Raw genomic sequence first — 14427 nt, forward strand, 5'->3', positions numbered from 1 at the left:
TTTACTGTTTCTGTGGGATAGGAATATAACAATGAAATGGATGAAAATAATCTCAGATGAAATTCTCTGTAAAAAGATTCCTTGTTCCCAAGTTGCACACTCTTACTGATGTTCCCACCATAACCATTTCTGCAACAAGCCATCCACTCTCATCTACTGACCCTCCCCCAAAGGACTTTGTTTCAGTCAATAACTTATTTTGCTTAAACTTCTGTTATACACTCTTGGTACTTCATTGTTTGTACATTTCTGGAACAGTGATTTTTATTTCTCTACCCTGGTTGCTCAGAAAATAGTTACAGCAACATCATATGGCTTGTTGCACATGCAGGAGCTTTGAATTTAAAGAAGAGCAATGCTTCTCATTTGGAGCAAAGCAATACTGCAATAAAGCGTACACACATACTAAAAGCAGAACTTTGAAAAATGTACTTCATATTGCTCATCTGCAGCACTACAGGCATCCATTTGTAAAGCTGACAGTTTATAAAAAGAAAATTATGTCTGCCATTTTAGATCAGGGCTATAAGGGTGGAGCGGGTTGAGAGAAGGAAATACTGAATTCAAACTAGGAAAATGTATACTTTTGCCAACTAGATTGCTGGCAAAAAAACACCATAATTGTAGGGATATTAAAGAAGGTACTAACAGTGATTCCCCCAAGTGACAGTGACCCCCTCATAATTTGGCCCCCACACTTTAAAATCCAACAGTTTCACCAAGTACAAAAATCTCTTGGGTCTTCTGTTAAAACTTGTAAGCTACTGTCTGTAGAAACCATTGATTATATCTCTCCTGTGAAAGATACATTACTACTATGTAAAACTTACAAACAAGTTAACTGACTTTGTTCTTGAAGTAATTGATACAATGTAAACAAACACTGTAAGCTGTTAAGTGACTTTCACTTCATTCAACAGCTTCTAGGACAGACCCCCCCCCCCCCCCCCCCACCCTCTGTGATTAAAGGGCCGGGAGTCTCAAATGAATTAGTACACACCCCGAAAGAGGCGAAAGTGGTGGAGACAGTAAATTAAAATATGGTTAAGGTATGGAATGTATGCTGATGAATGCTTGATATACATGGATGGTTAGGGAGGTGCCAGCCTAGAAAGGAAGTATCCATCAGCTGAAGAATGTGTCAAGTGGATGACCAGAAAACCCCCGGAGGGTAAACTGGGATCCACCCCATCACCTGGAAGGATGAGAAACACAAACTTTGGACAATGTGGAGCCACCAGGAATGTGCCACTTTGGACAGGAATGTGTGCCATCTGCTGATTGAGTCAGCAACAGCAGGATGAAACAGCTCCCATAGACTAACATAGGAATTAATTCCTATAAAAATGGACTCTAAAGACTGATGACTTTGAGTCTCTCTGGTTCTGCTGCCAACCTCCAGGAGCATCAGGTGCATCTGACACAAGACTCGGCTCCATCCTCATGACCAAGCTACCTGGCCAGTAACTTGGCATGAGCAACTTCTAGGCTGGTAACTATAACACCTATACAGAACTTGAATGAATGATTGTGTGAATGAATCTATCTATCTAACTATATATATATATGTGTATAAGGAATAAGTAGTGATAGGAATAAGTAGTCAAACAACGTTGTTTACTTTTATCTTTTGCTTTATCATTATATTTACAATAAATGTGGCATCTTTGCCTTATCCCTCTTAATAAGATCCTGCTGGTTTTTATTCTATTGGTATAACATAATGTGAATTCCAAGTAAACAGCAGCAAAATGTGATCTGTGGCATAGGTGAAGATGAGGTAACAGGAAGTTGGCATGCCATTCAACTGATGATACGGTGTAATCTGAGCATAATGCATGAAAACCCACACACATACATCTAGTTGCAAAATTATGTTCTGCAATTTTATACTCCCTTTGCCATGAGTGAATCTTAAAGTGTATCATACACATTCAAGAACTAAGCCTCACAATGCCTGTGACAATGGGAAAGCTAGGCACAGAGGTATTAATTTATTTGCCCAAGATCATAGAGTGTAATGTAGCTGAAGCCTGGAGCCCAGATCTCGATTCCGAGTCTTCTGCTCTAATCATATCATCTTCCCCCGAGCATGAGCATTATGCATTTTAAAATACTAACTATTGTATATTTAATTTTATCAGATATAAAAATCGAGTCTGCCACCACACTTGCATTGAGTACCACGTAACTCCCAAACAGACTCATTGATTTCAATGGAATTACTTGCAGAGTATGGCACTACTCAACATAGGGATGTAAATACCGTTGAAAAAGTTAACCATTTAACTAAATATTTTTTAATCATTTAAGCGGTTAACTGGTTAAAGGGCTGGTCAGCCAGCAGGGCTGGGACCGCTCCAGCTGAGCGGCGCTGCTCCAGCTGGGCGTCGCGGGGCCACTGGGATCAGCAGGTTAACCAGTGAGACAGCAAAATCAGCCCCATACTGTGGAATTTATCCACAGACAATATACATAAAATGTATAAACTTCTAGTCCCATGTGAACATTTCTTAACATTGTATTCACTCTCTTATATAATAACTTAAATAACAACAATTATATATAGACAGATATATAAATATAAAATGAATGGGTTAATAGAATATTAATCTATAACCGATATATGTTTGTGACAGGCCACTAACAAATGCCATTTTACCATTGATCTGGAATCTTGTAATTTGTTACACCCATTCATTATGAACCACTGGAATACAAAACATCCCAGATTTGATCTTTCCATCAGAAGTCATCAATTTTCAGATATGAATAATTCAAGTGTCCTCAAAGCACATTAGAGGTAAGAATGGTTTAAAAAACATGTATTTATTTATTCTATGAAGTGGTCATGTTGGGCATGAGGCCTCCTATTTGGTCAAGTGAAGGTCATCTGAGGCCACCAGTCTTACTTACTGGATTTTAAACAGAAAGGTTTCTACAAATATGTTTAATGGATAGATTATTATACAAATATTAATTCCACATTACACTAGGCCATCTGAGAGAGAGCATACTAGCTCCTGGACAGTTTTATGTTTACTCCTGGTGGAATTCTGCACATGCACAGAATTTATGCTCCCCTCCCCGATTTTTTTCCTCCTCTACAGAATATAGATTCTGCTGGAGAGGGGCTGCAGTTACACCTTTCACCCACCAGGAGCTGCTGTGGTGCCAGAAGAGATTGGCAGCCAGTCAGCCAGTGAGGCAGAAGAGGCTGTGTTCCTCACAGTGGGGCCAGGCGAGGAGGCATGGCACGGACAGAGCAGGGCACACAGGGCTTTTGGGGCGGGTGTTACAAACTGAGGCTCAGAAGGGCTAGTGACAGGTATTTTGAAATTAATTACCAAAATAATTGAAACGGGAGTGATTATATTGTGTTACTTTGACAAATAAAATATGCAGAATTTTAAAATATTGTGTGCAGAATTTTTCATTTTTTGGCACAGAATTCCCCCAGGAGTATGTGTTGCACTGAGGCATGTTTGGTCTTGTATGATTCTAAATCGTGTTAACAATAAAATTTCTGTATACGGAATGCAACCTCATCTTTCCCCAGGACAAGGAGTAACATGTTCTTATGATATTAGTATAACCTGTTTACTAGTTTTCACAATGTTTGAGGTTTGGTACAACACCATCATTCCATTTTCCATTAAGCAGGTATGAAAACAACTGTTGATTTCAAATGACCTTCACTTCTCCAGAACAAAGCCACTGTACAAAACAAGGCTACTCTAAGAAAAAAATTTTTTTTTAAATAAATGGATGCTCCCTGATAGGTATCTAGTGGTGTAGTTAGATCATTAAGCAATGAATGACCTTTTGGGTGATCTCTGACAGAGAAATCAAATTTCTTTAGTCAGCAGTTTTCTGTGAGCTAGTGTGTCAAATTTCAAGATTTTAGTTCAGTGAAAATATGGAAACTAATTGTGTCAGTCAGTGAGCAAGTGACTTGTTACGAGCATCTGTGTATATTAAATGAGACGGACACCATTGCTTGGCAGTCTCCTTTCCCCTCTGGGTAGGTTCAGTTTATTGTATTATTGTACGATGCAATTTAACAGTCTGTCTAGTTTAAGATTATTTTAGAACATGACCTTGCAAGGTAAAACAGACCAGACAGATGATGGCCATAAGACGTGCTTAGCAAGGCAGCAGTTCTAGTTACACAATATCAAGACACTGTTGATCTTTGTTTTAGAAGGAAACAGTGTTAAAGAATTTTCGTAGCCTAGTGTCTGCTCCCAGAGCATGTGAAGCTGCTAACCTAGAACATGGGTAACTTCCAGTTATTGATAAAGGCTATCTTGGGACAGGTCTTTTGCATTCCCTGTGAAAGAGACAAGAAGGATGACCCACTCACTAATCATTTTGATTACTGAAGTCTTTAGAAAATGACTGCCTCTACATTTCCATGAATGGGACTAATCTATTATGCATAAAGAATAGATCGTTAGATACTAATGCAATGAGAAGACAGCCACATTTAAAAGTCATTCCTATATTTAACTTCAATCGCCTTATGATCATGAATTTCCAAAGTTGTGCAATTCCAATTTTGTATATTCCACGATACCTTTGAGTGACAAGCAAGGCCTCTCTCTCTCTCTCACACACACACACACACACACACACACACACACACACACACACACACACACACACACACAGCGCGATTATTAAGGACAGATGCAAGGAATGGATGGTTTTGCTGTGCAGCTGGTGTTATTTGTAGATATTCAGTGTTGAAGGATATGGATTAAATTCAGAGTAAACTGAAATCTGTTAGGCTGTCAATCAAACTTGTGCCGCTCTCTCTTGTTTACAAAGGAATACCAAAAATGTCATGATCTTTGCATGTGCACAGGCAATACCAAAAATTATCAAGCATGCTACAGATTGTATTTCTCAGACTCTCAGGGCTGTGAAGAAATTCTCTTTCCCAATTCTCTCTTTACTCATTAATTTCACAATAAAATCTCAGTAAAGATAGTGCAAAACAAACAAAACAGCATATGGTAATTGATGTAGTGCAATTACAATTCAGAAGTTGGGACTTATTCCTGCCTCTGTGTTTCATAAAGCAAAAACCAAGATAAAACTGTTCTCTCCCAAAGAGATGAATCAAATATTTAAGAAACCTTTCATAAACAATGGATCTGCATCTGATGCACACATTTAAAACGCAGTACCTACGTACTCCAGCACTAAGCAGTTTCGTATTCATTTAGCCAAAAAACTCCTGAAAAGTTTGTTTTCATTTTCTATATCCATGCCGTCCCTTTCTCTGAAATGATCTGAAGCCCCTAACTTAGTAGGATAATATCAAAATAAGCAAATTTAAGATATTTTGGGGTTCAGTCCTGCATTCCTCTCTCACATGACAGTTCCAGTAGAACTTCAATGGCAGAATTGCAGGATCAGATCATAGGCTTTTATATTTTCAACACTTTCCCCCATTGCATGGCTCACTCTGACACTATAAGATGGCCATTTTTCATCCTTCCTGCAAGCCCTCTGTAAATAGTTTCTAAAAGTATGTAGCTATGCATACAAAAAACAGGTTTTCACCAAACAGATTAAGGAAAAAATAGTTGTGCACAACTCTGCAATTTTCACCAGGAATTTGTTTTTATACCCATATTTACCCAGAGGTTTGTGGGTATTGGACTCTCACTATATATTACAAAGTGCATTTTATTTTTATTTTAAATCCCTCTTTTCTTTCAAGCATAAAACTGTTTATTTCCTTACCATTTTCCCCTCTTGCAAGTTCATTTCTTTTTGTACAGTTGCTCATGAGTGCTGGGCTGCTGGCATTTATTTATTTAGGTGTATTGGTGAATCATCTTTTTGGGTAGGAAGAGAAACAACAAATAAATAGAATGGGAATAACAAATAAACAATTATAGGAAATCACATGAGGGAACTGTATGGGTGCCAACATGATTCAAGACTCATGGTGCTATAGAGGTCTAACTTGGAGATTGTGGAACAGACCCATCAAAATTGGTACTAATGTTTGAAGAGTAGGGCAGGTGGCACACAATCTCATTTGAGGATGACCACATTTTCAAAATGGAAAAACTGGGACACTATCGGGGGGGGGAGGGAGGGGATGTTAAAAAACATAGTTGGTAGGCATTAAGAAGTTGTTCAGGGGACAATGAGAGAGAAAGGGATAACCATTATTCTGTCTCCTCAGTCAAGCCACACACTTTCCATACTTTCTCTGCTAGCTGAATAGATAAGTTGAGAAGGAGGCTGTTTAAAGACTTGTACAGAAGCAGGGAGGCCAACATGTCAAACATGTGCCAAGCCTGAGGAGACATGGTCTCTGTAGTGTTTGTGCACTCAGCAAACCTCTCATTAATTTCACCAGCTCAGCTGACTGACAGCTCTTTCAGGTAGATGTTCGGCCAAACTTTACAAAACACGAAACAGAACTCTGATTTTTGTAAGGGAACAGGTCTATAGCATGGCCCTCAAAACAGAGAGAAACTCAATTTTGAGGAGACACATTCATCTTACCTTATATACAAATGCATAAGGAAAAAGAAAGACCATTTTTCGTGTACCTTGAGTATCAGCCTTTCCTAAACCATGAAGGAGAAGGCACAAACACATTCTTAGAAAATACACTCATTATAGGCTCATGATTATTATCCCCATTCTACTGATTGGGAACTGAGGTAGAGACGGATTACGTGACTTGCCCAACCTCACAGGGGAAGTATGGGAACTAAAGGCAGATTTCAGACAATTAGTTCAGTACCTTATCCACATCATCTTCATCCTTTTCCCCCAGCACCTGACTATTAATGTTCCTCTATCTTCTTGGGGATGGAGGGATGAGTGGAAGGATTCTCTAACAAATATGAAGGGGTATCCCCCCAGAGGAGATTAGGTAAAGGGGAGGGAAAGGGGGGGAAATAATAAAAACCTTAAAAGCAAACATTTTATTGAAGCAGGGGTGGGGGATGGGGGGAGGTTGACACTTCTGGTCGTGGTTGGCTTTTGGCTTCATCTCAGCAGAATATTGTCTGTCTGTTTGCACAGCACTCAGCAAACAGAATAGCAGAGGAGTAAATGTATAGCACCATCCGTTATCAATCTGAGCACTATGCAGGGATTTTTCATTTCATGTCTCTCATTCCCAGCTTGCTGCAGTGATTTCATAAAGGGTTTTGCAGGCCCTCACCACAGCAAGAAGGAAAAACAAAATAAAAAACAGATGAGAAATATGTATTTAGCTTTGTTTTGAAAGGTAGGAATGCTGAGGTCACCCACGGAGAATGGGATTTTAATTTTTATTGCACTAAAACAGCAGCAGCAGCTTTGACAGAAAACTCATGAATGTGAGAGGAAAACCACACAATTTTATATTATGATTTTAAGTTCTGTTTGGGTACATTTGATCTAAGCTATTTCACCACCTCCTGACAAGGTGACAGCAAAATGCCCATCACAAAGCAAAGATCCACAACGGCTTGGAGCCGTCGATCTACATCTCGCGATTAATGAGCAGGACCAGGAGTCCGAGCAGGACCAGTGCCGGGAAGCGTCCGCACACGGTGATGCCCTTCTAGGGGGATCAGCGACAGTCCGAGAAATGGTACCATCAATCCCTTGTCGGGTCCCTGGAGTGGTATCGCGGTCTCGGAGATACCGGGTACCAGAACTGGTACTCCTGCCGGGGGGGGCGCATGCCTCCAAAGGTATGCACCCGGTGGCCGGTGAGCTGTGCCTCGAGCCTCTCTGCCCGTGCCCAGGGACCGATTAGGGCTGTGCTGCGACTGCCTATCGCGGTCAAATGTGTGGCAGCTACGGGAGGGTGAGCGCTGGCGGGACGTCCCCCATGATGGGGAATGGTGCAAATGCAGGTTTACCCCATGATCGGCCTGCAAGGCCTCCAGCGTGGATGGCATGCAGAGCTGACGGAGACCTCTCCCGCTATCCGGGGTAGCCGGCGGGGAGCGAGTTGGGCTACATTGCTCCCCCGGAGCTTGGGCCCGAGATCCTGACGTGGGTGAAGAATTTCCCAGCATGGGACTTTGCTCACACCCAGACTTATCCATTTCCTTGCGGGAGGTTGGAGACGGGCCTCGTCCCGCCTTCTTGGTCGGAGCCACGGACGGGAACCGGTGCCGGCTAGTGGCTGGTCCCGCTGGGGCGTTGCGCACTGAGGTCATGGTACTTGGCGCCGAGCCGGAGAAAAAACAAGCAAGTCAGTACACATTCATTTTTCCTTTTCCCTGCCCTCTCTTGATCTCTCTTTCTTCTAAGTATACAGTTTCACTTCTCTGGGTTATGGCAGCAGTGTTGATCCTTAATGCAATGATATACAATTCAACTCCAGAAAATCACATTAGGGTACTGTCTTTAGAAACTAAATGTCCATGCCATACCTTTGTATTAAGCAGGTGAGGTTACCAGACAAACCTTGAGTATTTCAGTGACACAGAATCAAAGCTGGTTTGATATTTAGTAATGCCACCCCATTCCTCACTGTCATAGATGCGCAAATGAAAAAAGTACCTGCTGAGCACACTAAGAAGAAAAGGGCTGAATTACCTTGTAATCAGCATTAGACATAAGATACTACACTCAATGTTCATATAGTATGGTAATGTGTATGGCACAGGCAGCCAAGGTATGGCATCTGAGGGGGGGGGAGAAAAACCCACTTGATATTGTTTTGCATGAACTCAGCTCACATATTACTAAAGCTACACAACTCATGGCTTGTGCCATGGGGCTCGGATAGTGGTTTATTATTTTTTGTGATTCAATGTGTAACAATTATTCACAAATCAAACTTTCATATGATATTTTACTGTGGCAGAAAATGCATGTGAAATTATTATTTTATTTTTTGTCAGGAGAACTAAAGAAACAAGTCAAAATTACAGTTTGCAAACCAATGACATGGGAAAATTTGGGACGTGTTTTTGTTATCAACTTTCTTTTAATTTAATAACTTGAGGGAATAAGACCTAAAGAATTAACTTGAGCCCCTTTAATTACTGGGAATGTAGATGTACCACATATAAGAAAAAATATTCCAAAATTAATCAAAATAAGTTGGTGAAAGGAATGGAGAGAAGGTGCGTACAGGTGTTGACAAATATGGGCCCTATCCTGTAAACACTTACTCAGAAGAGTCGCTCTAATTACTTCAATAAGATTACTCACATAGGTGGGGATTACTCATCTGAGTGGAATTGCCAACATTATAATCTTTCTCCAGAAATAAATCTTCAAATAAATAGAAGCCCTGGGGTTCACCAAGCAGTGTATTTAAAGAGCCTCTCAACTGGGAACACTTTAAAACTAATACAGATTTCAGGCTGCTTTCCCAGATAGCCAAGACAAAAAACAGAAATCCACCAAAACCCTCCTTTTCCACCCCATTACAGTGTACCGTGACATCACCATAATACGTGGTGATGTTTCTTCATGGCAATGCAACATTGCTCAAGCACACAGAATACAGAGAGGGGAGAATCCAAAAGGTTCAGTCTGGGTTTGCTTCCAAAGCATCCTAAAGTTCAAAGCTCATTCAAACCTATAAAGGTTTCCTGTCAGGAACTTTGATCCCCCTCCACAGCTGATTCTGGGACCCACTGCCTGTAATTGTTTCCTGGGTACAAGAAAGAGCCTGGCTGCCTGCTACCTCCAAGCCAGGCCATTGGGGGTGGCTAAAAACAGCAGTAAGCCTGCTTTTCCCCACAGTCCTTGTGGAACATCTCATTCTTTTCCCCTTTCCCTCTTCCCAAGAAACCCACCACCCTTTACTTCCTACTGCCCGGGGGCTGTCTCCCCACATCCTGCCTCCCTGTAGTCTTGCTGGGACAGTGGCAATCCCACTGCCTTCTCCTCTCTTCCATTCACCCTGGGAGCCTTACTGCTGTCTTGGTGTTCCAAATCCTGCCTACCCAGGAAGATGCAAACCCTATCCTGGGGTCCTCCCTATGCCCATGAGAAATAAACCTTTCCACCTGATATATATTGTTTCCTGCTGTCCTGCTGTTTGGGAGGAAAGTGGTCTTTCCTCCCAACTCTATGGAGTCTCCGCCTATCAGACATTTCTCCTCTTACCCACTCATATACTTAGGAGTATAACCTAAGTAGCCAACACCACTGTTTAGGATCAGTGGATGGGAGCTGTCCTCTTCTCCTTGCTTTCCTCGCAACGCTACAGCGGAAGCACAGACACTGTAGGGAGCAGAGCAGCAAGCTGCAGCACAGGAATAGTAAGAAAGTATGTCACAGTAGCTGTAAGACAGCCAGAAGGTGGAACTGCAGTGAAAACACTATCAAGTGCCAGTTGCCCATACAGGATAGATGGGTGTTACCTCTAATCCCATACACAAAGCAGAAAACTAAATGTTCTGACTATTTTTCTTGAATTGTACTTGCCGTACATATGCAATGAAACAGTTTGGAACAAGGCAGTTTTATCTCTAGTCATTATCTGAATGGATAAAGAAGAAACCTTAATATTAAAAAGTGGCAGGTTCCTATTGGCCAGAGAGTATCTATGAAAATCTCTTAGGCAAGAAGTTTTACATGTTGCAAGAGCTCAGTATCAGTCCTCCAGAGCTATCTGATGACAAGGACGTCAAAACTGATACATTTGCACATTTTATATTGACACAAATGAAATAAATGTTTGTAGCTACAATTTTATAAAATTGGTAATGGGGAGGGATACAGAAAAATACTTATCAGAAATTCTTAAGAGCCATAACTGGGATTCTCTGAAAAACGTGGACTAACATTTTTGGACTGGCAATAAGAGATATCAATGAATACACTAAAATATAAATCTATTTACATAAGAACGGCCAGACTGGGTCAGACCAAAGGTCCATCAAGCCCAGTATCCTGTCTTCTGACAGTGGCCAAGGCCAGGTGCTCCAGAGGGAATGAACAGAACAGCTTTAATGTAACTGCACTCAGAATGAGGTTAATGCACAAAATGTTTACATGAGCAGTTGACTGTACTGTTTACTTTCAATTCTTTGCAACATCTTACCTACCAGAAACTAACACTCTGAGTGATCTGCTTCACTCAAAAGATTAATGCAGATGGTAAAGAAAAAGCATTTGAAAAGATTCATTATCAATATCTGCTGTACTAACCTACACTAATTCTCTCCTATCTTCTTGATTTAATGCTCTCTTGTGCCCAGCTTCCCATCACTACATTAGATCAATTGAATTCCTTTCCACCTTGGTCACCATGTTTATTTCCAGGGATGCCATGCTTCAGTGCACTTCAAATATTTTCATGAAAATCAAGAGTAAGTACATGCTGAACAGCTAATGATGCACGGAGGCTGGAGTGGAAGCTTGGCTGCTCTTTAAATCCCTCCAAATGCTAGCTTGAGACACTCAAGGAGGCTGTTCATGCTATGTATGGCCCTCTTTTCAATATCCATGTTTCTTGAGTAATGAAGTATAATCTCATTATCATTTCAGATAAATTAACCGAAGATGTTAGCATTTTGTACAGATAATTCTCTAACCCATTTTGTTCTTTTTATTAAAACATCGAAAGCCAATTTTTTTCAAAATGGCTTCTAATGTTGTGTTCACAATCAAGCACAGGTGCAAGTGACAGAAATTAGACATTTAACTATCAGATTTGACTTGCAGATCAAGTAGACATCTACATGCTATAATTTGCACACACAGTCAATTGCAGAACCAGACTGAGGCTCCTTTAAAAAATTGGCTCTAGACATTTATACTCAGTGCATGATACTTCACTGCAGATCCTTTTTATAGGTAGGATTTTTATTTTTAAATAGCTGGAAGAATACCACAAGAGAAAGGAGCGTTCTTTTGCAAAAAAACATATGTATTTGTCAGAGGACATAGCCCCAACTCTGCTGCATTTCTGCTATTTTATATAAGATTTAATCTAGTAATGTAACATTTGAAATCTGGTGCTGAGATTAACCAAACCACCTATTTGAGAAAGAAAAAACGTATCTAAAATATCAGATTTCAGATGTTCTATCCCTTTTCAATTTGTATAGTACAGTCAATAGTAGCGGAAAATGTAACTTATTATCTGGGTAATTAATTTCCATTAGAAATGTAAAGTTAGACAACACGAAACATCTTCACTGTCACAGTTAGGGGAGAGAAAAAGATAACAGGCGACTGTACAAAACAAAAAATAGCTTTTTTGCTTAAAAAAATAACTTGTGTACAGAAACAAGATTCATGGTGGTTTCTTTAGTTACCAGCATAGCTCACACAGAGATAGTGAATTCTAAATGAAAGTATGAAGGAGGAAAAAAATACTGTGAACCTGACTGTTTCAGCTTTAATTAAGTTATCCTGTGAATAGAACATTTGCAATTTTTTCTTTGTATTACTCGAGTAGCAGTTCTGAAATTGAACACTAGAAATGTTTATTTGCTACAATAGAAAGTTAAAACTAGACAGCTGGTTGGTATGCTTATAGTGCTCTTGTTATCATACAGAGATTCCGGAGCAACATCAGGATTTAAGAGGAGACTGGTGAAAATCAGGCACATTGTAGAGGTGGCCCATTCAGATTCAAGGCTAATGTTTGACAACATTTAGGGCCTGCTTTACAGAAGTGCTGAGCACTCAAAGCTCCAAAGAAAATTATGGCAAACATCAAGCCATTATAATTGATATGCAAACTAGACACAATCAACTCAAGATTAAATAAAGACTGGGAATGGCTGAGCCATTACAAACATTGAATCTATCTCCCCTTGTAAGTATTTTCACACTTGCTTCTTATCAAACTGTCTGTACTGAGCTATCTTGATTATCACTTCAAAAGTTTTTTTCTCTTACTTAATTGGCCTCTCAGAGTTGGTAAGACAACTCCCACCTGTTCATGCTCTCTGTATGTGTGTATATATATCTCCTCAATATATGTTTCACTCTATATGCATCCGAAGAAGTGGGTTGTAGCCCATGAAAGCTTATGCTCTAATAAATTTGTTAGTCTCTAAGGTGCCACAAGTACTCCTGTTCATCAAGCCATTAGTGAATATAAGTGACAATATCCTTAAGAACACCGCACATCCTACCATGAAAAGGGTCATTCTGGTGGCATTTCATGTCCATTGGATGAAGAGGATATAAAGGTTGAAACTAAGGGAAAATAATAAAATTGTGGCTCTGGAATGAAGATATACTGCTCATATATCAGACACAACTTTACACACAAAAACGTACCTTTCTGTCATGACTACTGGGCATCCCAGGGGTGTTCTGTTTGAGGAAGCCTGCTGTTGTGGACCATCTTGTGGGGTTTTTTCGGGAAGGTTCTTCTGAAGAAAAATTAGTATCGCTTACAGAAGTTGAGAGGCCAATCAATGCGGGGTCACTGCTACGCCGTACATGAAGAGGCATATCTGAAGGAACAAAATAAACGGTAAATAAACAACAAAAACTGAATATTCTTTCACACACACAAAAATATATTTTAAAACTTGGGTGACTGGTTGTAACCAAAAGAAGTTTGCACAGACTGGCTAGCTTCTGACCTCAGGCAACTGCCTAGTGGACATGGGTCTATTTCTTGAAAACCACCACCAAAAACCACCACCAATTACTCCCTCTTCTCTGAGGAGAAGAGGAGGACTGAGTGGGTCCAAAGAGTGAACTATTTGAAGCTACTTCTTGGTTTTATAAGCACAATTACAATATCTTAAGCGCCTGTTACTTTAGAAGGTTTTCTTTGTAATCAATTGACCAACCTGAGATTACCTGCAGCTATTTAAAAAATGTAATAGAAACCAACTATCCAGGAGACTAAGCCAGTTAGCCAGAAGCCACTACAAAATGTGGGAAGGGGGTGCCTTGTCTGAGAGAAATGCCCTGTTGAGAAGCCCAGTCTCCTCCTCTTATCTGCTCAGGAAAGAGGTGGGAGCTGGGGTTTCTACAAGGTGCTGACTCTAAACTGCACTTTCAAATCAGTCACCAGCTAATAAATACCCAATACGTTTGAAGTCCCCCAGCCCTCTCTCTCCACTGAAAAGGAGCACGCGTGCACAAACACACACACCCCCTCACCCTCCTCTCACTGCAAAGCCTCTTGGGTTTGAGTGTCTTTGTTACTCTATCCCTCGCCCAACCTCCTGGCTGCTGCAACAGGGATGTGTCTGTTACCGTACCCTACTCCCAAGCCTTCCAGCTGCAGCGGTTGGCAGGCGGGATGAGGGAAGTATTTCATTAGCAATAATTGAATGCAGCAGGTAGGAAGAACTGTAGGAAAGAAATCTTTATTATACATGCTAGGCAGTCAGCTTGCATTCGTGAGCCCCTGGTGATCTCTCATACTAGGTCCCTCCTGAAACATGATAAATTTTTTCCAGTTCCATTTATTATACTACAAGGAGTCTGCAGTATATGCTATGGTGA

General features: G+C 40.6%; 1 protein-coding gene across 8 annotated transcripts in view; it reads right to left on the reverse strand.

Moving 5' to 3' along the window:
• PARD3 (par-3 family cell polarity regulator) overlaps positions 1–14427 on the reverse strand; it is a 658895-nt gene that overhangs the window by 340329 nt on the left and 304139 nt on the right. For all 8 annotated transcript variants that reach the window (XM_065400237.1, XM_065400238.1, XM_065400236.1 and 5 more), the window contains exon 4: positions 13240–13418. In XM_065400237.1, the coding sequence (XP_065256309.1) occupies positions 13240–13418 (179 nt within the window). The remainder of the gene's footprint in view (positions 1–13239; positions 13419–14427) is intronic.

The sequence above is a fragment of the Emys orbicularis genome, chromosome 2, assembly GCF_028017835.1.
Source record: "Emys orbicularis isolate rEmyOrb1 chromosome 2, rEmyOrb1.hap1, whole genome shotgun sequence".
Lineage (NCBI taxonomy): Eukaryota > Metazoa > Chordata > Testudines > Emydidae > Emys > Emys orbicularis.